Source organism: Rattus rattus, chromosome 9, assembly GCF_011064425.1.
Source record: "Rattus rattus isolate New Zealand chromosome 9, Rrattus_CSIRO_v1, whole genome shotgun sequence".
NCBI lineage: Eukaryota > Metazoa > Chordata > Mammalia > Rodentia > Muridae > Rattus > Rattus rattus.
In genome coordinates, this window is record NC_046162.1 from 71,440,293 (window position 1) to 71,466,190 (window position 25,898).

Genomic DNA, 25,898 nt, shown 5'->3' on the forward strand with positions numbered 1-25,898 from the left:
GGGCATGGAATTAGAAAACAGAGCCCAGTGGCAAAGTTGTCTCATTCTGCCTGAAACATGACAGCAGGTGCTGATGTCATGTAACATGCCAGCAGGTGCTGATGTCATGTAACATGCCAGCAGGTGCTGATGTCATGTAACATGCCAGCAGGTGCTGATGTCATGTAACATGCCAGCATGTGCTGATGTCATGTAACATGCCAGCATGTGCTGATGTCTTGGCTCACTGGATGCCTGTCCATGCCGTGACCTGTACTATCCGTGAACACAGCCTTTAGTCTGCCGGTCCACATCTGGCAGCTCAGAAGAGGCTCACAGCCGGAGACAGGAGGCCAGGTTCTGCTAGCACAAAGGCAGAACTGCATCTGAGAGGCTGTATCATCGGTCCCGGAGTTTACTACCTCTTAACCAACGCAGCCTTCAATCCCACACTGTGTGGGGTTATAGGGGGCCGTGGAGGGCCGCCATAAGCTAATCTCTAGTCACACGGACTAAGTCTGCTGGCCCCTTGCCACTTTCAACTCATCTTAAAACGTTCTATGGAAAGTCTTCCAGAAAGCTACTCTTGAGCGATCGTCAGGAAAGTCTGGCTCTTTTGAAATATCCCCTGGACTCATCTTAGTTTAAAAAAGGGGGGAAGGGGGAGAGATACATTGTAGTCTCAAGATTTCTCAGAAATGTAAAATTAGAAGTACGGGATCAGGAAATGACAAAGGACATTCATTGCTTCTGATGTGTTAAAGAACACATGAAGAGAGCAGCCTCTTCCTTCAATGATCATTCAAAACAACTGGCAGGCCGCGGACCTGCACACGCTTGCTTACATCCCATATTTCTAATGAGTCCAAGGGGGGATTTCTGAAGACTCAAAAGATCTGAAACATACCCTAGATTTTGATCAGTTTTTTGATAATGTTTTTTTTTCTTTAATGATGTCCCTCAAACAAACAATTAGAAAAAAAATCTTAGCATTGCCATGTGTAATGTCATATCTTAATGTAAACATCAAATAAGGTACCAAGACTTTTACTGGAGGAAAAGAAACCCAAACCTTTAGTCGGCACAGGTCTTTCTGCCCTGGAGGAGGGGCCAGGCTACAAACTCTTACACATGCAGAGTGAGAAAAAAGATTTTTCACTAAATTCACGCAGTTTTAAAATAGTCATCAAGTCTACTAAGCACCGACAATCCTAAAAATGCTTCAGCTCCATGATTTGTTTAAAAAAAAAAAAAAACCGCTCTCAACTCAACGTTAAAAACAAGCGGGAAGTCTTGCTTGTCAAAAACAAAACAAACGGAACTGACTATGCCACTGGGGTTTGCTTTTTTTTTTTTTTTTTTTTTTTTTTTTTTTTTTTTTTTTTTTCTTTTCACATTTCAAAGCCCAGTGGCATGCAGAATACACCGGCAAATAAGGCCTTGACCTCTACCCTATGCTGATGGAGAGAACAGCATGTCACAGATAGTCTAAAACTCTGAAAGTTTTAGAATGCAGCATCCTGTTGTCAAAAAAAAAAAAAAAAAAAAAAAAGATAAGGGATTTAGAAGATGCTGCCCTTTATTTTTTTAAAAATTTTTAACTGAATTTAAGCAAAAATAACATACATTTGTACATCAACTGGCCATTTCTGGTACAGAAACCCAGCATGTGGTAATATTATTGAATAAATGTAAATGCTACTTAACAATTTTTTTCCTTTTAAATACATTTTAGACAAACTTTTTTTTTCTTTTTCTTTTTTTATAGTTGCACAGTTAACCTCTTAGCTGCTAGCTTGATGCAAACATATGTAACAATACACAAATTTAAAAATATTTTTATTCTACATAAAAGCTGTCAAAATTCTGACTCACATCAAAAATGCAAAATAATGGAATATACTTTTAAACGTAGGCGCAGGTCTAGCAGCAAGGGGACTGAGAGCGCAGTGAACGTTATGGAGGGCTGCACATAGACAGAGCCGCCACCTCAATCCTGCAGACTGAACAGGAACTGCACATTCTCTGAGGAGAGCGCGAGCCGGGTCACTTGAAGTAGGAGTAGAAGCCATTGCTGCCCGGGCTGCTACCCAAGCTGAGCTCCTGGAACAGGGACAGTGGGTCGCTGCCCTTCTTGGCCTGCTCGGGCGGAGGCCTGGGCTTGGGCGGGGCCCGTAGCGCACTGGCATAGGACATGGCGGGCTTGCTCCCTGCCGGGCTCTGCTGGCTGCTGCTGTTGGCAGACTCCGCGATCTGCTTGTTGGGCATGAGGGGTGGGAACTGGCCGAGGTGCTGCAGCACCGAGTAGTTGAAGGAACTGGACACCTCCCCACTGTCAGGCTTCAGCTGATCCTCAGGGGGTTTGACAGTCTTGGGTGGAACTACAAGCAGAGAACAGGGACAGGTTTAACCAGAGGCGCAGCCTGCGCGCGCACGCACACACGCACGCACGAGCTCCTCCATCTCCAGGAGCAAAAGCGCAAACGCAGTTTAGTTCAGGGATACGTAACTTCGTCACAGGACGTGAAACCACAACACGCTTTAAACCCCTCTCTTGAAGAAACACCATAAAATAACACCCAGGAACAGCAAATACACAGAAACCACATGTCAACGGGGTGGGGAGTCAGGATGGGGGTGGGGGTGGGAGGTGGGGGAGTTGGGGGGAGAGCACTGCCAGATAAAGACTCAGTTATCTGCCTGGTGGCTATGTTACTGTGAACCAGAACATGCTTGTATCTATAGAAACGTGCTGTTCACACTCTACACTCAAACATGGTCCAATGGCGCCAGGGTCCACTTGTTACAGCCACTCTCCTTTCTTTTAACACATTTACATTGAAACATTTTTTTTTTTCCAAGAAGATTTTGCGGTGTAGCTCAGGCTGGTTTTGAACTCTTGATCCTCTGCCTGCCCTGAGCTGGGGGCAGAGGTGTGCACTGACGCACCTAGCTCTAATATTGTACCTGAACGTGGATTAACAAGGGGAGAAACAGAGCTAGGCATCACATTTTCTACCATCTGACTTCCAAGGTCTTTAAAACACCGTCCCAGTATTAACACTGATCAACACTTAGCTTGTTTCCAATCTTTTGAAATTTAAATAACCCTGTATTCTGAGAGAGAGAGAGAGAGAGAGAGAGAGAGAGAGAGAGAGAGAGAGAGAGAGAGAGAGAACACGCACCCACACACCCTTGCAAGAACACACAGTGGCTTTTGAGCAATTTGGACGTGGGCGGGACTGACGGGAAACCACCCCCATGTGTATTCAGGTGTGAGGAGTAAAAATCACAGCTTTCTGGAAACTCACCCATTCACCTTACCTATCAACTCTCTGGGCTGACTTGTCCTGCTGGATCCATTGCACGGAATGTTCTGGTAGGGGGCAGATGAGGTGGTGTTGGCCCAGGACTCGGGGGCTGGGAAGCCGAACCCAGGCGGGTTACTGTGGTCCTGCGGTTCTTTGCCCTGAGCCAGGCTGTCTTGGGGAGTGCTAGCCTCTTCCACACAAGGCTGGGCTGAGCCAGATGAGATTCTTCTTTGGTACAAGGGCCGACCAGGTCCTCTGGGCTCATACTACACAAAGAAAAAGATGTTCGGGAACTCAGGACGCCCACTCCCACATCCAACACCACCTTCAGATCCACAGTGATCTAACTCACAAAACAGACAGATTCCTAAGGAAATTCTCTTGTGTAGTATGAGACTCCCTCCTCTACACCTTCTCCCACTGAAATAAAATGCACTCCAACCTGGGCCTGAAATTCATCTCTGGACTGTTCCTTCCTATGCGATTCCATGGCAACACACTGCCAGCCTGTGGGCTCCTGCACAAACCCGTTCTTTTATTTTTTAAAGAGTTATTTATTTATTTTATTTATGAGTTCAGCATCAGATACCATTACAGATGGTTGTGAGTCACCATGTGGTTGCTGAAACTCAGGACCTCTGGAAGAGCAGCCAGTGCTCTTAACCGCTGAGCCACCTCTCTGGTCCCCCAAACTAGTTTTGTCTTTAGTTATAAAGCCATACAGTTATTCTGGAGAACAGCAGCATGCATGTATGACTTGGAGGGCAAGCGGGCTGACCCACAGAGCTCTGGGACAGGGCCACTAAAAAGACATCTCCTGGACCTTCCCGGCTTCGGCCCTGCTGACAAGACCTGCTTCCTCCCATCTTGCCTAAGCACTCCTGACTGGGTCATACTTCTCCCAGTTGATCAGCTGATGCGCAATACTCATTACTTTCTTCAAAATATTATTTTCGTATGTTTAAAACCTAATTAACGTATGTATCTTCTTCCTAAATTTCCTAAAACTACATAAGCAAAATTCTCTTGCCCTTCTGACAAGGGCTATTTGCCAGCCATTTCAAGATGTCGCCTGAGCTAGGCGCTCTACACTTTCGTCTTGCCTACTTGTGGCAGGTACTGGCTATCATCAACTCCAATAGCAGGCAGTACAGAATCACTGTGCAGACCAGCCTGCCTAGATCCTAGCCAGTGGCACTAGACATCAGGCCTTGCCTTATATCTGCAAGCATTACCTTGGAAAACTGGCCTAACCTCAGTGTGTTACCCTGCAACACTCATGTCCTCTTGGGATTGTAGAGAGAACCGAATACACTAGGAACGAAGGATGCTTAAGTTGAGTCCTGGTGCATCTTAAGAGCCAATTGTGAGATCACTGTTTTACTGTAAACTAAAAGACCTACATCTGATCACAATGACACATGGCTTTTAATTGCCCTATGTTTTTCCCCAGTAATCATAAAACCCAATATTCAGTTTGGATTCAATATGATTCAGACGCATCTTTCACCTTTATAAGCACATGTTGGATGATAGAGGGCAGGGCCCCCAGAGAGCACTGTGGGGCCCCAGCAGCAGTCCAAGGTTGGAAGGGGGTGGGGTGTCGCATCAGTGTACAGCCCAAACCAAACCCCACTAGTGTCAAGGAGGGGACACTAAAGGGGCAGAAAAGGGTGGAGGAGAGCCTTTCTGTCACCAGGGAGCTGTGACACCAGGCCACACATGAACTTAGGAAAATCAGTCACTGCCACCTAGCCTCATATGTATCTTATTTATGTCTTGTTCCTCATTAGAACGATTACATTCACTTTTTATTTTATTCTTTAGAGAAAATTCTTTCCCAGGGGTCAACATCTTTGAAGTTGACTGTGGATCGAGATTGTGCTGCTCTGTGTGGGATTCAAGCAGCACATTAAAAGTCGCTTAGCAGGAGAGCCAACTGTCCCAGAGTGTGTACGTTCTCCAGGCCAGACAAGCCTCCAGTGACCGATCAAATGGTTTGTTCAGCCTTTTCTGTAACAAAGACAATTAGCTCTTGAAATGAAGATCAAGTGCTTTTTAATTGTCATACTGGGAATTCTGCCCTGTCGCTGATTGTTGGGGATCACCCTCTTGAGTCTTTATGTGTGAAAGCTAGTGTACTAATGTTGGCTGGGGCCTCAAAAAAGAAAGAAAGAGAGGGGGGGGGAAAGAAAGGAAGGAAGGGAAGGAAGGGAAGGGGAAGGGAAGGGGAAGGGAAGAGGAAGGGAAGGGAAGGGAAGAGGAAGAGAAGGGGACGGGGAAGGGAAGGGAAGGGAAGAGGAACAGGGAAGGGAAGGGAAGAGGAACGGGAAGGGGAAAGGGAAGGGAGGGGAAGGGAGGGGAGGGGAGGGGAAGGGAGGGGAGGGGCAATTGTGAGAGCCCTGTGACACAGAAAGACCTCAGCCAGGAACTTCATAAGCCCTGTCTTTAATGGGCAGCTAGGACAGTAGAATAGACAATGGTAGACACTGGAACCTTGGAGCATCAATGAGGGAAAAGGAAAATCAGGAAGTTACATAAATAGAATAAAAGGGCGGGGAATCTATAGGTACAGCTGTTGAATGCACAGAGGTGAGTGTGCAGAAAAGCCATCTTTATCCGTCCATCTGCGAAGGTAAGGTGGGCAGGGGCAAAGCAGCAGGCAGCAAGTGAGGGTGCTTTATACACCAAATAAAGCTAAGGGGGCTTCAGCCTCAATTCCTAACCTTTCTTTCCTTTGCCTGACCACAGCCTCCATCAGGGTCTCCAGGCTTCTGCCTTCTTCCTGCCTGCCTGCCTGCCTGCCTGCCTGCCTGTCTGCCTCTTTTGTTCTTTGCCTTGCTGTCAATCCCCACCGTCACCCTTTTCTTTCCCATCTTTCTTTCAGAGACAAGTCTCACCATGTGGCTGGCCCGTGCTTGTCTTGACCACGAGGGCTCAGGCGAGCCTCAGTGTTCAAGATGCTGGGGCTATCGGTGTGCACCACTGTGACATAATTGCTTTAACCTCTCTCTGAGCCTCAAAGTCTCTTCCTGTCAACTATGATGCTGGCTGCTGGATGTTTCTGAGGTTGCAAGTTTCCACTTTGTGTGAATGTGTGTGGGTCAGTGGTAAGGAGGGTGGAGGGCTGTTTGTTTCCAGAAGGGGAGATATCTACTGATAAGAGAATGTGATTTCCCCCGGACAGTTAACATGGTAGGTTATATACTGATTTACTTCCAACTACTGCATCAGCCAGATGAGCTGCCCAGGGTCATGGTGTGTTGTTCTCTTCAGGCCTGGCTGAATTCAATTTACTATTCTGTTGAGGATAGTTCTCATCATAGAAATCAGCCTATAGTTTTCTTTTCTTTTGTGTACTGTCTCCGTCTTGCTTTGGAAACAGTAATGGCGGCTTCATGCAAACAAATTGACAGATTTTTCCCTTCCATTCTCTGGCAATGACTGTAATTAGTAGAGTTTCTTCTTTACATATTTGGAGAAATTCAGTAGTGAAACAGCTCTGGCCTAGAGTTATTTATCTCTTTAAGAGCTTTTTTTTTAATCATAAATTCAATTTTAGCGGCTATATGATCACTCCTATGACATTATTTCACTGTTGGTGAGTTTTGGAAAGTCTGTGGCCGTCTTACCTACGCTGTTGAAGACTGTTTGCAAGCTTCCTAGTGCCATCCTTTCAGAGACACCTCATCTGTGGTGACATCCTTCCTTTTGTTCCTGGTATGGCCAGGCTATTTCCTCTTGTCAATCTTGGGGGCTGAATATTTGTGCACAGACTGAAGCACAGGAGTTGAGAGAGAAGGGGGCACTCAGGAGAACAGACATGGCTAAAAGCTTGGGTCATGGCTCACTGCTTTCCAATGGGAAGAGGGTGCCAGCTGTGCACCTGTCCCTCCTGGAGCAGCTGCTGCAGCCTAGAGAAAGACACCTAGGGAGTCCGTGATTAGCAGGTGGATAAGGGACTCCTTCCCCTCCATGTCCCCCATAATTTTCCATCTTTCTATCCTGCCTCAATTCTCCTCGAGACTCTGGATTCTCAGTCTTAGGGTCTCAGAAGGCTAACACTCCATTTTCTACAATTAAGCAGTCATTGGCCCTATCTACTCAAGGACCAAAAGTCCAGTCTGTCTACACTAACACAATACGGTTTGAGCACAGGAACCGGAATATCATCAAGTGAGTCAACAATGCTTCAGACAGATTCCAAACAAGACCCCAAGATATCAGCATTTGGGGAGACAAAAATGAGGCATAGCTTCCCACTGGAAATGCCTGAGGAGTCCCCCAGACCTTTACGGCCTTCAACTCATGGATTCACGGGACTCAAAGCAGAAGGAATTTCAGCACTAACCAGTGGCACGCATGAGGGTCAGTAATGACATCTAGATATTAAGCAGGGAGAGAGAGGGAGAGAGAAAGAGGAGCGTGCAGAAGAAGTTAGACCCTCACTAATCTTGCTAAATGCTATCTGCATTCCTTTTACAGAGGACCAACTGTGGGTTTCACGGACTCTTTCTTCTCTAATGTTCTCTGCAGTACTGAATCTCTTCATCAGTCTCGTTTCCTGGAGTCTATCTTGCTCTTCCTTTTATGATTTCTTAAGGTGGCGGCTTAGGGTTCTCATCTGACATCTTGTTTCTTTTCTACTTTAAGCATTACACATTCCCTCCGATGCTGCTGTGACAGCAATCCATGAGCTCAGACGTGCCGCCTGCTTACTTTCTAACACACAATAAGCCATTGATCTGCATTATGCACAGACATCTGGAAAACAGGAACCAGAATGGGATTCTTAAAAGATTAAGGTCCAGATACAGAATGAGATATCAAACAGTGTAACTACAATACGCTGGAAATTCAAATACGTAATGATGCTTGATTCATAATGATATTCAAAGTAAAAACAAGAAAAAGGCCTCAACAGCCATCCTTGAATCCTGCTTGTATACTGGATTACTAGCCTAAAAATGAATACAGGACAATAAATTATTTATCTGCCTTTCCCATATAGACTGTATTTTTAGTATTTAGTATTTTATCATACTCAATGTTCTTCTTCATATAAGAAAAGTAAATACAGAAGAAAAAATCAAAACTTTTAAAATACTATTTGGCATCTCTAATGAAACAAAAGACTAAAGCCACAGCCATCAAGAGCACCAACCAGGAAAGTTGTTGGGAAATACTACAAGCACTGGGGCAGACTGGGTGGTACCTGGTGCCTCACCTCAGCCACCAAGTTACCATCCCAGTGTGGGAAACTACCCATCGTGTGCACTTCCTTCCACTTGCACATGAATACACACACTCTCTGAAAACAAATCGTATAATATTTGGCTTGGTAATTTCTCATTAACATGTCATAGACAGAGGCTGAAGAAATGCCTCAGCGGTTTGGAACACGAAAGGCTCTTGCAAAGGACCTGGGCTGAGTTCCCAGTACCCACATGGTGGCTGGCAACCACCATGACTCTTTTCCAAGGCATCTAGCATCTCTTCTGGCCTCGTGGGCACCAGGCATGCACACTTACATGCATGCAAGCAAAACGCCATGGACATAAAATAAAATAAATAAATCTTTTTTAAAAAGTCATAGATGTCTTTCTGTATCATGAAAACTCTTAGAATCTCATATTTAATAACTGATTATTTATTTAAATGAATCTTTTCATTTTCTCACTGTTTGAAGAAGAAACTTCCAACTGTGGAGCTCTCTCATGCTCCACTAACATTTTAATTTAAATCCCCACAAGGTTTTATCATCTTACATTTGAAGTAGCATACCTACGGTTTGGTACAAAGATATCTAAAAAAAGAAAGCAGGATGAAGGGATTACAGTGTGACAGACAAGGGCTGAAGCAAGTGAAATCTGATGCCCAAAAGTGCTTTTTCAAAATAGTAACTTAGTTTTATTACAAATATAAGCCAAAATAAAACAGCAAACCCTAGTGGTATTCATGGACTAAGTATTTCAACTGTAGACTCAGAACAAAGGTCTGTGGGGAAATGGTCTGCATGGGAGGTGAGGGGCCTGCATTCCATGTCCAAGGCCTGGGCACAATGGTCAGCACAGGGCACGGGTGTGGGGTGAGTAAAATAATCCTGAATAATTGCTTCAATTTCTTTCTTAGTGATGAAAAAGCTTCCAGCCACTGAGCCAATGTAAAATGCAATAGAGAGAACTAGATTTGAAAAAGAAGAAATTCCCCCAAGTAGAGAACATAAGCACTTTAAAATATGGACGTGGAGAATCCCAGACATCCAGCACCTTACTAACAGAAGTCTCACAAGGAAAGATGGAGAAAGATTGGGATGAAGATTACCAAAGGAAGAGAGGACTTCAGGTGGCTGAGGGTCGTCTGTGACCTGGGATGCTGTGTCTCCATGGCCTTCGGGAAGGCTCACATAAAGAGAAGCACCTTGTGAGGAACCCCTCTCAGGAAAGGACACTTGGGAGATTGCCAACAGTCTTTTCCTCCACCCAAACAGTGAGTCATGGAGGAGACACGAAAACCAAAACAACACTACAGCTAAGAGAAATCTGTCTGCATCGCTGTGGCATTCTGGGCTGCTTCAACTTCTCGACTCATTTTCAGTGGGGACAGTTGGTCTATCAAGACACCTCCTACAAGGAAACGACAGAGCCAGTTTGAGCCAAATATAAACCAGTTCAGAAGATCCTTCAACTGGGAGCAGTGTGCTTTCTCTCTGGAGGATCAAAATGACCACAACTAAGGTTTTCAGCTTTTCAAAAGAAGAGCATCAGAGAACTTTCGCTCAGCTCTTAGATAGTACTGGGAAAGGAATTGCTTATTGTTAATTTCTGAGATTTGAGGGCTCAGAGTTAGTCATCTGAAAATCCAAACATTCAGCAGCTGGAATGAGATGGATTTCCAGAATGGAAGAATTGCTTCTTCCACCCCCACAAAAAGGGAAAAATTTAGGTGGCTAAAAATGTAACTCTTTGGAGAGATGGTCCCAAGTTAAGAGAATATGACTGCTCTTCCAGAGGTCATGAGTTCAATTCCCAGCAACCCATGGTGGCTCACAACCATCTGTAAAGAGATCCGATGCCCCCTTTTGTTGTTGTCTGAAGACAGCTACAGTGTCCCTATATAATAAATAAATAAATCTTTAAAAAAAAAAAAAAATTAACTCTTTGTCCCAAGAATATGTGCTCCCCGCAGCATCCAGCTCTGAGAGCTGGAGTCATCCCTTGCTCCCTACACTTTCCTGCCAAGCACACATTTCCACTTCATTAATGCTGACCCCAGACAGGATCAACATTTTTGTGCCTCAGTCTCCTTTAAAAATAAGTGCCCAGGAGCTGTTGAGATGGTTCAGTGGGTAAGTTGTCCTCCTACCTCCTACTTCCCACACAAACACACACAAATAAAACACGTGTAATTAGAAATATTAGGAAAATAATGAGTTGCCAGGTCTGTTGGAACAAGTCTGTTATTCCAGTTATTCAGGAGGCTGAGGCAGGAGGATGGAAAGTTCAAGTCCAACTTGGCTATAGACACCAAGCCCCAGGCTGGCCTGTGATACAGTGAGACTCTGTCTTGAAGTGAAAACAAACAGAGCTGGGATGGAGCTCAGGGAGCAGCTCATGGTCTGGTACGCATGAGGATCCAGCTTCAATCCCTAATACTCGATAACGACAACGATAAACAAGGAGTTAAAGGAAGTGCTCCCAGCAACAGAGCGGTGGCTCCGTGGGGAGGAGCACTTATAGCTCATCCAGAGACCAGGGTTCAGTTCCCAGCATCCACACTGCAGCTCACAACGACCCCAGGTCCAGTCCCAGGGAGCCAATGTCCTCTTCTGGCTTCCTTGGGTACCAGGCACACACATGCTGCACATACATAACCACAGGCAACCACTCACAACACAAAATAAAATCTTCTTTAAAAATTCTCCGAGGTGGAACTATGACATCATTATGTCACCAAACATATGGTTTTACTTTAAATTTGTACTGTTAGTATTTCTTTATAAATATTAAGCTGTAATACTAACATTTCAAAAACATGAATGTATGAACTATAGTTAATATAGGAACTCTACGTAAGAAAGTTACTAAATTTGTGTACAAATTTGTATTAATATAGTTGTCAATTTAAGTAAAATTCCTAGCTTGCTTGCTACTCTAAGACATAGCTGCAATGTTAAGGTTAGCAAATCTTTTCATACGAATGCATTTAAATAAACAACTGGGGGAAAGGTTAGCATATTATGAAAACTTCTATATTTATAATTATGCTCCCAAGGCCAATCACTAAGGTAAAACTAAGTGCTCTAATGGGAATCCCAACTCATATTATGGTGTTGGGAACTTTAATTAAAGCCCAATGACTCATCTCAATGATTACCTTTGACAATTAGGAACGAAGAGTGGTCTAGCTTACTGATCTGTTGATCACTGTTCCTTGTTCTAGGAGGTTTATTAGCCAAGAAGACAACAATATTTCCAACTGGTTCCACAACACAAATCACAAGCCATCAATATGTACATCGACAGTGAGAAGAGGCGAGCTCTCCCAGCCCTTGGTCAGGATGATAGCCTTCCCGCAGGACACTTGGCTCCAAGGGGGACCCAGGAGCAAGCACGGCCAGAGAACACAGTGAGATCTAAACTAACGAATGCGCAACCACAAGTGCTTAAGAGAAAAATGAAAATAAGCAAAGTTCAAAAGCCAGGATCTAAAACAAGAAGTGTTTCACAGCAGGGCCAGAGCAGAGGCGTAGTCAACTCTAACACTGACTGACTGACCACTGACCAGAATGGGCAGCCACCCACTCCCACCAGACCTGGAGAACTGAGCAGTCTTAAGCACGCTGAGCAAGTGCCTGACCACCAGCCAAACCCCTAGCAGGGATCCAATTCTCTCACGAGGCTTTTATGATAATATCTCACTGCAAACAAAAATGTGCAATTCCAGAAACCAGTTCTGACTGGTGCAGTGACAATCTGAAGAGCATTTTTCATTTTCTCCATTTATTTCTTTAATCAGACTATTTCAGACTGAAGAGCATCTGAGATGGAGGAGCGCGCTTTGTGCCAGTGTCAGCACTGCCAGTCTGTGGTAAACGGAAATTCTTAACTTGACAAATCTACGGCCACTTAAGGAGAATGAGGATTTGTCTTTCAGGATGAAATGCCTGGAAGGTGTAATGGGAGAAGCTTGCATTCATAACAATGAACAGAGCATGAGACAAAACAACAACCCAGGGAGCCAGGAATGACGACACTAGAGATTTTAAAGAGAAACACACAAAATGAACGGTAGGGAGCAGAGAGAGGGAGAACAATTAACACATGGGAGCTCAGACTGTTTCCTAAAGGAGCACCTCAAAGAATGTCAGTGATAAAATTCCTTCCAATTTAAGCTATAAGTTTAATATACTTCAAAGAAAAATCAAAAGTAGGCTTTAGAGGCATATACAGAAGAGAAAGAATTGACGATATTCTAAATTTCTAGTAGGAAACTCTCGAAATGGCCACCTCCTCTTCCTCCCACACATACAGAACAGGAAGAGGAAGAGGTCAGAAGCTTCACACTTATCTCTAGGTTCACAGTGTTGGTTACAGCATTAAACCTCGTCTGAATTGAGTGTCACTCTGGTACAGAACAGAGACTGAAGGAGAAAAATAAGCGCCAAGTCCAGAAAGTGACTTCACTACAGGATACCCTGGAGAGTCGCTTCTTCCTCAGAGGTGAGGCCATACGGTCATCATGCAAAATGAACATTTTCACAATATCAAAATCAGCCGTCCAAAGCAATCACTCTGTGTACAGGTGTAAGCCTGCACACGCACATGTGCTCCGCGTGCTTGCAGGAGCCTGCAGAGACCAGAAGAGGGTGTCTGGTCCTCTGGGGCTCCACTTCTAGGCAGTTGTGAGCCACAGTGGGCGCTGAGTACAGAACCTGGTCCTCTGCAAGAACAGTAAGTGCCCTTAGCCACCAGCAATGTCTCCAGCCTGGAAAACCAAAGCTCGCCCTTGGAGGCCGGCCAGTAATACTGGAGTTCTGCTGACTGCATTTGCTCTTCCCTGAAACGGGAGCACAGCGCAGTGTATGTGAGCACTCTGCTGTTGGACAAGAACGCTCCGTCTAGTTAGTGGTGAGGCTCCACTAGGAGTGAAGGGAAGAAGACAAATCTCCACTTCAGGTAGCGTTATGCTAACATCTAAGCACTTTCATCCATGAGATTAATCTGCCAAGGATTCTGGGAATAAAAGAATCCAACTGGGAAGAAAGCAACTTTCTTTGAATTGTTAAAGTTAAAGAAATTGCCTTAAACGGTTGGAAATAAACAGTGAGAGCATATGCCATTCATCGTGAGAAATGATTCATGCGAAATCACTTTGAATACAAAGAACTTACCCTAATACATTGAAAATGCCAAAAATCTACAATGTGGTAAAAATAATGCTTTCCTTGTCAAAGAATTTCTTCAATTGCTGCAGCTTAGTCATCGCTCAGGAACCCAGTGTAAGAAGCAAATGACCAAGTGTTTTTGCAAAGCAAATGAAGTCAGTGACAAGTGAAGACGCGTATTTATATGCCCACAGTGACACAAAGAAACCAAACACTGAAAGCATCAGAGTACAAAGAACTTAAATTCCCAAATCATGGACCACTTAAAAAGATCAGTGATTAAAGTAGACGACTTCAGTGTGTGAAGTGCTCCCTGCAAAGCATAAGCTGTGAGGCCTGTGAGAGCTGCGACACGGCCCACACAAATGCCAGGAGTGCATCCAGCAAGAGAGGAGAGGGACCCGGAGAGCAGCTCAGTGCGACTCCTTAAAACAACAAACACTGCCAACTGTGGCAAACGGCCCTTTGCACTAAGAAACTAAAGCCTGTAGCTTCTATGAGAACACTGAGTCAAGAAAAACCAGAGAATGTCATAAAAACAACAAATTCTGTGGTAAGGGTCATATTCTCTGTTCTCCAGCTCTGTGGCAGCCCTGAAAGTCAGCCCTTTCAGCCAGGGGAAGCAGAAGAGGCCTCATTCTCACAGAACTGATTTGATTGACTCTCCTCACAACTCACTGGAAGATTGTATCATATCTGTTTACTGGCCGTGTGGCTCAAGCCTGTAATCCCGGAGCTCAAGTAGGACAATTACTGGTTCAAGGCCATTTTGAGCTCAAACTGAGTCCCTGTTTCAAAGAAAGATGTTTCATTCAGGTCCTTCAATTGCCAAGATCAGAGGACTTGAATAGAAGACCAGTTTAGGCCACATACTGAGCCCTGTCTCAGACAAACACCTCTAACAATTAACTACCATTCCCTTTACACAGTCTGACTCTTAGTCCCTGTAAGCTAACTGGGAACAGCTAGACAGTTAACGGTCTACACAGTATACAGCTGGGAAATTTGTTTTCTTATATGTATGCATGTTTTGCCTGCAGATGTCCAAAGAATCCAGAAGAAGTGCCAGCTCCCTTGAAACTAGAATTACATACAGAAGGTTATGAGTCACCACGTAGGTGCTGGGAAGTGATCCCAGGTCTTCTGGAAGGGTACCCAGAGGTGTTCTGTGCTGAGCCATCTCTCCAGCCCTATTTTGGAAACGTTAACCCCTGAAATCACTAAAAGTTCCACATCAGTGCGGCTGTGCATGAGCAGCTGAGAATCTTGTGGTGAAAGCTGCATCTATCTCCTGATGCCATCTTAGCAGCCTTATGTTAACTGACAGAATGTTCTGGCATTTGGAAACTGGCCTGACTAGGTGCTTTCTACTTCATAAATAACATTCAACTAAAAGCTCAGAATGACAGAGGGAGAACCAGCACTTGGAACTGACACTCACTGGAAAAAGCAGCACCTTTAAAAAGTACTAGTTAGCAAGATCAACCTAATAAAAGATAAGCCACCAAGGTCTATCCATGCCCAGAGATTAGAAAGGCCAGCACTAGATAGAGTCCTCTGACGTAAAGCATGCCAAAACAGCGATAAAATATTTTTAAGAGGCTTCATGTTCAACAATACCACAGACAAAAGCTGAAACAGCACAGAAAGATAAGTATTTTTCAGAAAAGATTATTTTTTAAAGATGCTCTGTCTGATGAAACCTCCTTTTATCAAGTGGGTAAACAGGATAAACAGGGGCAGCGTTTGCTCACAGACAGCTAAGCCCAAGACAGAAGAGCATTGGATGTTTACCTCTTCTAGGCTGGGGAGCGAAGAAGAAGACACTGCTCGGGATGGCAGTGGGTGAAATGGCTCTTGACCAACAGCGTGTTGATGGTTCTGGATGTGTATAAAAGGGTTCTGTGGTGGCCGGGGAGGCAATGGAGGTAGGCCATAGGGAAAGCCCGGCCCTATTAAATGATTCTGCTGCAAGTTAGCAAAATTCCATGCTCCTTCCGGAGCCAGGTATTTCAGAGGGGGAGGGGCAAGGTGTTCAGATTGCAACGAATAAGGGGGGCCGAATAGCTGAGGCGGGAGGCGCTGTGGGAATGCTGGGCTGTTGGCTACTTCGATGTCTCTGCTGTTGTCATTAAAGTTAGCAAAGTGGCTACTGTGGTCTGTAGAGGAAGGGGGCGACGGGACTGCTGGTGGGCTTCGAGGCTGCACTTGTCTGTACTGCAGAAGTCTTGACTGAGGCGGTGGCATTTCAGCTAGCTCTCCAGTGTCACCTTGATCCCGATGGGACAGCTCTCTGAGTAAGTCTTGAAACCTACAGAGACAGAGAATATGAGGGAAGGCAAAGGAGAATCCCCACTACACCAAGGAAAGCACAGTCAACCATGTGTGTCGTTTCTGCAAACCAAATCACAGGGCCTAACTAGGGATGGCATTAATTAATCCAGAACTAAGTACTAGCACCCAAGAGTGACTTAACTGGAGCTACTCAGGAAAGACGGCAATTACATAATTGCCTATTGGTATTCTGGGGGAGGGTTCTTTTTGGGGGTTCTTTTTTTTAACTTTTGCATGAAAAGATCCATTCTTACCTCAACATGAAAACAGAAAGGGATAGGGAGATAGCTCAGCCGATATAGATGCTGGGCACCAAATCTGACAATTCAAATAGAAGAACCAACTCCCCACAGGTTGTCCTCTGACCCGACACACACACACACACACACACACACACACACACACACACACACACACACATCAGTAAGAGGCTGGAGAGATAGCTCATCAGTTAAAAACACCTGCACTCTTACAGAGGACCCCAATTCTGGTCTCAACACCCTTGTGGTAGCTTACAACCACCTGTAACTCAATTTTAGGGGATCCAATGTCCTACTCTGGCTTCCTCTGGTACCTCACAAGCCACAGTACACACACCATACACAAACACAAAACACTCACACACATGAAGTTTAAAAAAAAAAACAATCAAAATAAAAAACTGTATACAGTAACAGTGGGTATTGTTCAGAGAGGATGAGGAAGCAGTTCATAGTCACATGATGCTGGCCACAAATACAGTTAGGCATGAACCCTAAGAACACCTACAGCTCCAGAAGGTAGACATCTACCTACTAGATAGAAAGCTAATAATAAATTTATACTTTTTAAGTTTTAACTACAAATTTACTTCTGTTCTCATTCTTTTATTTACTAAGTAAACAAACAAATAATAAAACACCCAGTCCTGGTGACAGTTTCTTTTGCATAACAGACAATAAAGCAAAAGCTAAAGTTGTAGATTCTCCAGGCCCAGATTTGTATGAGAGTGAGTTCTAAATTCTCCATATTTTAGAGTCAATGAAAAGAACTCTGTAGTAACCACCAACAAGGCCCACACCAGGGTTACTCAAGAGCACACAGTTAGTGTTCAGGGCTGGCCCCGGCCTCCTGGAATACCTTGAGAATGTTGTCTCTGTTTCATCGTCAGCCCTGCCGGCGACTTTCCACTCTGCTCTCACTGGTGGCTGGTGGAGGCTAATGGGAGTCTGGGGAAGATGGGCGAGGTGAGGATGGTGATGGTGTGAATACGGGATGCCACCCTGGCTCAGGTAGGCATGGTGCTCACTCCACTGCTGTAGCCGTGCCTGCTGCTGCCTCAGTGTCTCCAGAGCTACACTTCCATGCACTCGATCTGCAGAAGTGGGTGTGAAAGATGGTTTTTGTCCATTTGGAGCTTCAAGTTAATTTCTGCAAAGACTTTTACATCCAGATTTTCTCCACAAAGACAAAGAAATAGCTACAATTTTTAATTGGGTAAAAGTAATATCCCAAAGCCCAGAGCTTAGGTGCTGCCTCTCCCTCCTTGGTGAGAGTGTAAAGGAAGTCAACTGGATACTTAGTATACACATAGATAGTGTAAAGGATGTCAACTGGATACTTAGTATACATACATGTACACAAATGACATGAAGCCGAATTTTATTATACTAATTGGTTGGGTTTTCTGGAGACATGAGTCAATCTTGGCCTAGACTAATACTGTATGTATAAGACATGCCATGTTCAACAAATAACTCAGGAACTCTTCAGATTTGACATCAAGATAGGCAAGCTTACCCAAAGCTTCTTCTATAGGCAATCCTGGAGAGCTCTCATCAACAAAGTTGTTCAAAGGTGATGCTAGGACGGGGCCAGGCTGTGTGATGGCTCTCAGTGGACTGTGGCCGTCGGGCAGTCCAGGAGGCAGCTGCTGCTCAGGACCCACAGCCTCTGCAGCAGGAGACTGTGGTCGATGAGCAACTGCATTATTGAAAAATGCATTGGTGGGCCCCGCCTGAAATGCAGGAGAGAGTTGAGGTGCTGGCTGTGGAGCCTGTGGAGGTGCCTGGTTCTGCTGCTGGACCACCTGATTTGGCTGGGGTGCCATCTGATTTGGCTGGGGTGCCATCTGATTTGGCTGGGGTGCCATCTGATTTGGCTGGGGTGCCATCTGATTTGGCTGGGGTGCCACCTGATTTGGCTGAGGTGCCATCTGATTTGGTTGTTCAGGCAAATTATTCTGCTGCTGATTTAATAAGGTGTGCTGCTGGGAAATGGGAAATGGTGGCCTGGGTAGCTGAGGAAGCGGATGAAAATGGCGGCTAGGGATTGCATACTGTGTATGTGGCGCAGGAAGAGGAAGATTTATGTGTCTTGGGTTGAGATTATCTTTTCGAGGAAATTTAGTATTGGAATAAACAACACCAGGACGGGATTCAGGACTTCTGTTCTGTGGATTTGATTCCAAATCAATCTGGAGGAGAGGGAAAAGAAAAGCATTTTTAAACTGCAGAAACCCCAAGTTTGGTGGCTTTTCATCCTTTCCCAACCACATCCCACTTGGAGGTTATATAACAAGCTCTTTCAGTAGTGATGAGAATTGTAGGTGCAGACTCAGTTACCTTCTGACAATCAAGTAAGAGAACATATTCTCATAAATTAAAAAGGATGACAGGAAACATGGCTTATTAAATTTGAGTCTACCATCTGAGCTGCTTCCATTTTATTAGAATGGCCAGTCTAATCCCTGCTACACTGTTTTCAATTTCACAGTTTCTCCCTTAGAAAGAGAACCATTAATTTCCTTCAGATATAAATCAATAAAATGTCCTCTATCCCACTGATTTTATGTTTTGATATATCTAATCTACTTCAAACAAATCAACATTAATAAAAACCATGGCTCTAGCAACTTTCAAGTGGAAGAACAGGTACCATGATGTCTTCATAGGACCATAATGGCAGCTGACTTCTGGCCTAGTTTGATATTATTTCTCTTTAATATTTGTGGAGGGCCTACTATGCACATTGTGCTTGATTCTGAAGATTGAAAAGCAACATCGACATGAAGTCTAAGCGTTCTTGTTCAGCTATTTCCAAAGACAGCTTGCCAACCCCTGGCCTAGAATCCAGCAGAGGTGCTATGCAGACAAATGAGACACTGAAGGGAGGATGGGGAGTGTCATGTGAGATATAGGACTAAGAAACATAAAGAAGGCTTCAGAAAAGCAATGGCTTCCATTGGAGCTGAACCTTCCAAAAGGACTGGGTGCTCAAGGGAGAGAAGAATGCTCTCACAGACTGGGCTGATTAACCCAAGGCTGAGAGAACAGCTGTACAGCAGATATAAGGGTTCACATTTTCTCTTCAGAGCTAGAACTTCACTTCTTTATGTGGTGGTTTCCCACTCTTGATATCAATAATACTGACTGACTCAACACATCAAGTCTGGAAGAACCACCATTGAAAGGGTCTGAAGTTAAAGAGCATTGCTATCTTGAAATGTGAGTTTGACTGTATGTGCTGTAAAAACCAAAAACAGTATGTACAGTGAGGCTTTCTCTTTTCTAGCTGTTACACCACACTATCAACTGTTATGTGTCACCTTGTAAGTTTCAGTGCTAAAATGGTCAGTGAGAATTGCAGGGTGTTTGCTCTGCCAAAGGCTGTAAGCTAAACAGGATAACCAAGAAAATGGAGCTGATTGGGAGAGGAGCTTGGTTCCTGATTTGAGCTAGGAATACTGACCAAGGAATCTCAGTTAGCTGCAATGCCAATCATATACTAAGAGCAGCCACATCTCATCACCAACACGCCCAGGTTCTTAAGAATCCAGCCTGGCCTCCCTAAGCAGTTGTTGTACATGTTGTTCACTCCTCAGAATCTGACTGAGGGTCCTCATAAGTAAACATTTCCTCATACCACTCAGAATCTTGTAGATGAAGAAGCTCCATTAGCCAGAGACACAACTCTCTCCAAAACAATGTTGATCTGTACACTCTGACCACAATCATGAGGCTATGGTTACAGGCCATGATTGTTTATTGCTAAGTTGCTGTTTTAATAGGTCCCACACTTGTGACTTTGATATACACAGGAAGCTCATGACCATAATACTCTATGATCTTGAAATGGGGGTGAGGGTTGGAGGAGGCTACAGATAGATGCTCTCAATCATCAGTGTTTGAGAAGGGTGTGGAGAGATAAATACAAGTAAGGACCCTGCAGTGGAAGTAGTAATAGCAGATGTAGCTGGAGGCAGCATGTTTCTAGGTGCTGGTTCTAGGTGCTATCGAAATTAGAATTAAGATACCTAAGTGTCTATTGTGACACTGTCTTTAAATTTCTGCTATAAATCTAACAAGGCTACCTGTTAGACATGTTTCATTTTCTTTATATCCTGATGCTTTACTCTGGAGCCCAGGAAACATGAAAAAAGTATTCCAAGCTCTATTTAGTTCCGTGCCTTGGTATTAAGAGGCATATGACCAGATGGGAGCTGGGTGACAGTGGTAGATACTGCTGCTGCAGACCCTACTATTAGTTTACTTTACTTGCAGCACCCCTCTGGCTGCCTCCCTTATACTGCAGTCCCTGCTAACACCTGTCAGTGAGAGATGCTCTTGGGATACTTGTGACTGGAGACAGAACAGCTGCTCCAGCAGAAGACGAAGATCTAAATTAGAAGTCCCTATCAAGAAGTAGGCACTTAAAGACACAACTTAGATTAGTTGATGGCCATCAACCATAGACCTCAAAGAGAAGTAGGAACATACAGATCTCTGGGAAATCACAACTTGAGGACTCGGGTCATGAGGAGAGGTGAGATGGGAATGTCTTAAGACAGAAGGCCATGTAATGGAGAGTTTCAGGAAGAAGAAATGTTGTGTTAAAGAAATAGGAGTAAGACAGCCAAATGCTGGACACCCCAGAACTATGAGCTGTGTGAGACAGTCCATGGGGCTCACAGCCACAGTGAAGTGCAGAGAGCTAGGTCTAGCCTGTGCCAGAAACAAAAGGAAGAGAGAAACAAAAGAGGCACTAGGGGGGAAGGTCGAAGAATGCTTATCTATCTATCTATCTATCTATCTATCTATCTATCTATCTATCTATCTATCTATCTATCTATCTATGCCTTTGTGACACTGAGCATTGAACCAGGGTCTTGTGTGTGTAAGGCCAACATTCACTACCACTAAGCTACAGCCACAGCAGAAAGAGTCTTCTGATAATCTGCGAGGCTAGAATACCTACACGGCAACCAGGGTGGGAAGGATCGGTGGGCAGAAGAGTGTACAGAGCAGAGAAGGGTGAGAACATGCAGTCATGAGGTGGCTGGAACAGGGGAAACAGTAAACTCCACAGGATTTCATCTAAGGCTGGGATAGCAAAGCAAAGAGGCTCCAGGATGTATAAAAAGTGAGATTCACTGTCATCAATTGATGGTGGTGACAGCTGCCATCTCCACGTCATGAGGTAACAGGCTTGGGAAGGGTCAGAACCTGGACAGAGGACCTGGTACTGCACAAGAAAGGTGGGGAGCCAGGCGCCACTGACACTAGAACACATGAGCTTCCAGCTGCACTAACCCAACCACTGACACCGTCCTCTCTAACCTGTTCCAACACAAAAGCATGAAAGGCAGACAAATCGGCAGACACAAAGGTAAGGATCTATACTGAGAAGACAAGGACAGGCACTAGGGAAGTCACTGTCACAGTCCTTCCCTGTCTAAGGTCACTGTCAATGAGACATCTTCCTTTTCATGAGGTGTCTATAATGTCAAGTCTATTGCTGAAATAAGAAAGTCTGCAGAAGGGAATGGAGACATGATGGTTCAGCAGTTATCCAGGCTCAATTCCCAGAACCCACCTGGCAGCTCACAACCATCTGTGACTGCAGTTCCAGGAGCTCTGATGGCTCATCCAACCTTCACAGGTACACATGCAGTACATATACACAGGCAGGCAAAAACACTTATACACATAAAATAAAATAAATCTTTAAAACTTAAAAAAAAATGAAAGCAAGAAAGAAGGAAAGAAGGAAAGAAAAAATCAATCTGAGGAGATACACACATGCAAAGGAAATAACATAATGGCAGACAGCGGAAGAGGAGAAAGGAGGCACGACCCACTGAATTACTCTGAAAGAATATGCATAAGAGATTCAGAGAAGCAGAAGATGCTCTGGGCCCGTCAGACCCTCCCCTATCCCCCAAGACCACTCTCAGTTAATGTAAGCAGCATACCTGTTTGGGTTCTGTAGGTTTTTTCTCTGGTGTTCGGATCTTACTAATTTCAGGTCCTGGGTTATTTGTATCAGTTTTACCTAAGAAAATATTTTAAAACCTCATGAATTTTCTCCAGTGAATATTACATTTCTAGCGACTATTCAACACTAGACAAAGCAGAAAAGTTTAGACACCATGAACCCGCCGTTAAGGCTTCACACTACTGTGTGCATTCTAGCCCTCATCTGCAGAGCTGCAGTTTCTCTGCAAAACAGAAATAGTTATAAATGAAAAATGGCAGGGCCAACAACCTGAAATTGGCAAATAGAAAAGAAAATGGTCCACTCTCCAGGAATTTACAGCCTCATTTTTTAAAAACTAGACACAAAAAAGGCCTTGGCATTCCTGCCTGTTTACAAAGGCTCGACACTTTGTTTCAGTTGCAAATGTAATTAACCAAAAACCTAAATAATTTACTGAAGAAATCTAACCTGACAGTGAGGGTTAGGATCTAAAAGCTCCCTGAAGGCCCAAGTGTGAAGTGTCTTGTTCTCCAGCCCATGTTCTGTGGGGAAGAGGAGGACTAGGATTTGGAGACTAGAGGGCAGAAGTGGACATTGGGATTCCTGCCCATCTCTCTTTGGCTTTTTGCTTCCCTACTCCCATGAACTGAACAAACACACATGCCGTCATAATGTGCTGTGCGGCCGCAGGTCCGCAGCAATGGGACGAAGCAAGGATGGACCGAATCCGTCAACACTAGGAGTCAAAGCACAGCTTCCCTTCTTAGAGACTGTGTCACAGCAGACAGTCAACACGTGGTGAGTAAAGATATCCCAAAGAAACCTAAGTTACACTTTGCAAATATTTGAAGCATAAAAAGGCCATGGATTATAGAGAAAGCAAAATTATGGTCTTCAAAACATGATTATAGTAGACTACACTAACTTCTCAAGTAGGAAAAGCTGTGTAAGAATTAGGCGCTGTTTCATAAAGGGCCTAACCTGGGCCCTTTCTGAGAGATGCCCTAGCAGCCACACTAGAACTCGGTAAACTAACTATCCTGTCAAAGCTGATTTACCACTGATGTCAAGAAATGAGAACGGTAACGCCCAAAGCTAAAAACCAGTGTGTAAGAAAAACTAGGCAAGCTGAGAGGAAAGCTGCAGAAACTACCAACGCCAAACACAGAGACAACAGGGTCTTTCCACGAGGTAGCCCAGGTTGGCTTGGATTTTAGAATCCTCTGGCCTCAATCTTCCCAGTGCTAAGATTAGAAGCAAGCTTCACCCACCCAGTGCATGGCTCTATTTTAATTTAAAGAGAAATTACAAAGTATATTTAACTAAATAAAAACACAAAAATAACATCAGAACCTGGAATGTATTAACAAGGAAGACAGTTACAGCTTCTACCCTACAAAATATGTCAAAGGCTTTACACTTAAATTCCTTTTAAATGGTGAAAGCAATTAAGACCTAAAAAGATAGGGACACAAATATTCTATTCGTAGACCCAGAGGCTCAATGTTGTTAAATTTCCAAGTCTTCCAAAACTGTCATAAAGACCTGATGCAATCCAAATCAATGGTATAGCAGTGAGTTGGTGATGGGAGCAGAGCTGCCTTCCAAACAAAAACCCAGCTAGTTAGTTCTTGGGTTTTTTGGTTGGTTAGTTGTTTGTTTGTTTTTTAAGGTACACTGATTCTGCACTGTGTATGGAAAACAGCCTGGACTAGACAATTCTGAAGAGAACAAAGTGGGAGCACTTAAGACTTCCCGTTTTCCTAAGCAGCATGGACGAAGCTGGAGCACTCGGGCCAGCATGAGCACACACATGTGCCACTGAAAAAGACGATCTTAGCATGTGCTTTAAGGCAGAGACAACAACAGAGCGCTCTATAGCCGACCCTAGCAAATGACCAGACATGCCAGAACAAACCAACTTACAGGGTCAGTGCCTCAGGCCTCGCCTCACAACACAGGCGACAGAGCTGAAGCGACAAGGTTTCTAACAGAATTGTGACCTACCGTTTCGATTTTGCTCCTGTTGATCCTTCTCTGCGTGCTGATTCTGTGGCTGGCCTAGGTTGACAGGTGGGTGATGTCCAAGACCATAAGGGATTGGCGACCCACGCCCATGTGTATGTAACAAATTCATATTGTAGGCCATCGCTGCCTGGTGTGTAATAATCCGAGGATCAACTGCAAACCTACCCTGGTACCCTGTCCACGGCACCTGGTTATTACAAGAAACAAAGCAATCGAACTGAGCAATGTTTCTGAACACAAACTGACACAGTGCTGCAGATTAGCAAAAGCAACTACACAGAGATGACACTTTCACCCAAATACCATGCTCATCACTCTACAGGAAAATGGGTAGAACTGCTTTATATCCTTACTGGCCAAAACCTGGCTCTCAAAACCCTTAGCAGGTTACAGAAAATGGAACACTGAATTCGCATGTTAAGAAAAATGGGAGTTACAAGAAAATGAGGACTTGAAACTAGTACTTATTCCCCAAGATATCAAAGCAGTTTATACTCCTGAATCATTTCCCCTTCACATGGAAGTACATGTCCCAGGTTATCCTGAAAATGATCTCTAAACAAACTTCATGGTTATATAGTTTAACAGAATGGTTTAAGATTGCAGGAGGAAACTAAGGAGTCTCAACTCAGAGTAGGTACTCTAAACTTACATGAGCAACAGTTAGCCAATGCTCACTCATGGCAGGCAAAAACAGGTCTTTATTTAAATTAATGCTTTTGATAGACTCAACTCTACCTTAAATCACAAAGGCAGAAGAGCTTGCCTAGATATAGGAATGACAATGACAACTGGTATTGTAACTGTTTTACTGCTGAACACAGATCTCAGAGATCTTACATCCTAAAAGCTTCTCTGACCTAGTAAAATGAAATAGAAATCCTGCCAGACAGACTGTTAAAGCAGACCATGTATCATGTCGCAAGGCTGTCCAGAAAGAAACAGCTACAATCAGAAGCATCTGAGGTGCAGGCGAGAAACCCTCGCCTCAATTCCTCTGCTTGGCTGCTAGGCTGTGACTACTGCAGGATGAGAATGTTTGCAGTTCAGCAGTTCTCTTTGTGGGTACAGGCAGGAGTGTCAAAGCACTCTGACAAGATCACCTCTCACTCAAACAACCTCACTTGAATCAAATACACGGTTTCCTAGGCTAAAACTTCTAAATTTAGAAATATTCACATATTTACAAGTTAAAAAAAATAACCACCAAACATTTCAAAACGGAAGTAAAAGTGGATTTGTGAATCATATGGAAGCCCTCTAAAAGCCTCTTCTCAGAATTCAGTAGTGTGGCACTAATGTTTCATCCCGTGTGGGTTCCCCCAGACCAATTCAGACCCAAGAGAGCCGAAGGTCCCTGGCTCCTCAATAACCCTGATGCGTAGGAACAGTTCATGACTGAGAATAAAATGCAGAAGACAAAACAGAAACATCGATTATACCATTCTCCTTAGAGGAAAACATTTTAGAAGATTTCAAAGGCTTCTGAATCAAAACAGGAGATCCACGACTTCTTCGTAGTCTCTGATAAACCAACCAGTTACATATAATAATACACACTCTTGGTCATTCCAAAACTTAATAGTTAAACACGAATCACTTTATGAATGCTGCAAAGGCAA

At 44.2% G+C, this 25,898-nt stretch overlaps 1 protein-coding gene across 4 annotated transcripts in view; it reads right to left on the reverse strand.

Moving 5' to 3' along the window:
- Positions 1-1,736: 1,736 nt before the first annotated feature.
- Positions 1,737-25,898, reverse strand: part of Helz (helicase with zinc finger) — a 138,227-nt gene continuing 114,065 nt past the window's right edge. For 3 of the 4 annotated variants that reach the window (XM_032913924.1, XM_032913921.1, XM_032913923.1), the window contains 7 exons: positions 24,256-24,463; positions 22,244-22,323; positions 17,791-18,466; positions 17,131-17,365; positions 15,472-15,988; positions 3,304-3,556; positions 1,737-2,360 (listed from right to left, as the gene is read on the reverse strand). In XM_032913924.1, the coding sequence (XP_032769815.1) occupies positions 2,026-2,360; positions 3,304-3,556; positions 15,472-15,988; positions 17,131-17,365; positions 17,791-18,466; positions 22,244-22,323; positions 24,256-24,463 (2,304 nt within the window). In that variant the 3' untranslated portion in view covers positions 1,737-2,025. The remainder of the gene's footprint in view (positions 2,361-3,303; positions 3,557-15,471; positions 15,989-17,130; positions 17,366-17,790; positions 18,467-22,243; positions 22,324-24,255; positions 24,464-25,898) is intronic. The other variant, XM_032913925.1, reaches the window with a different exon arrangement.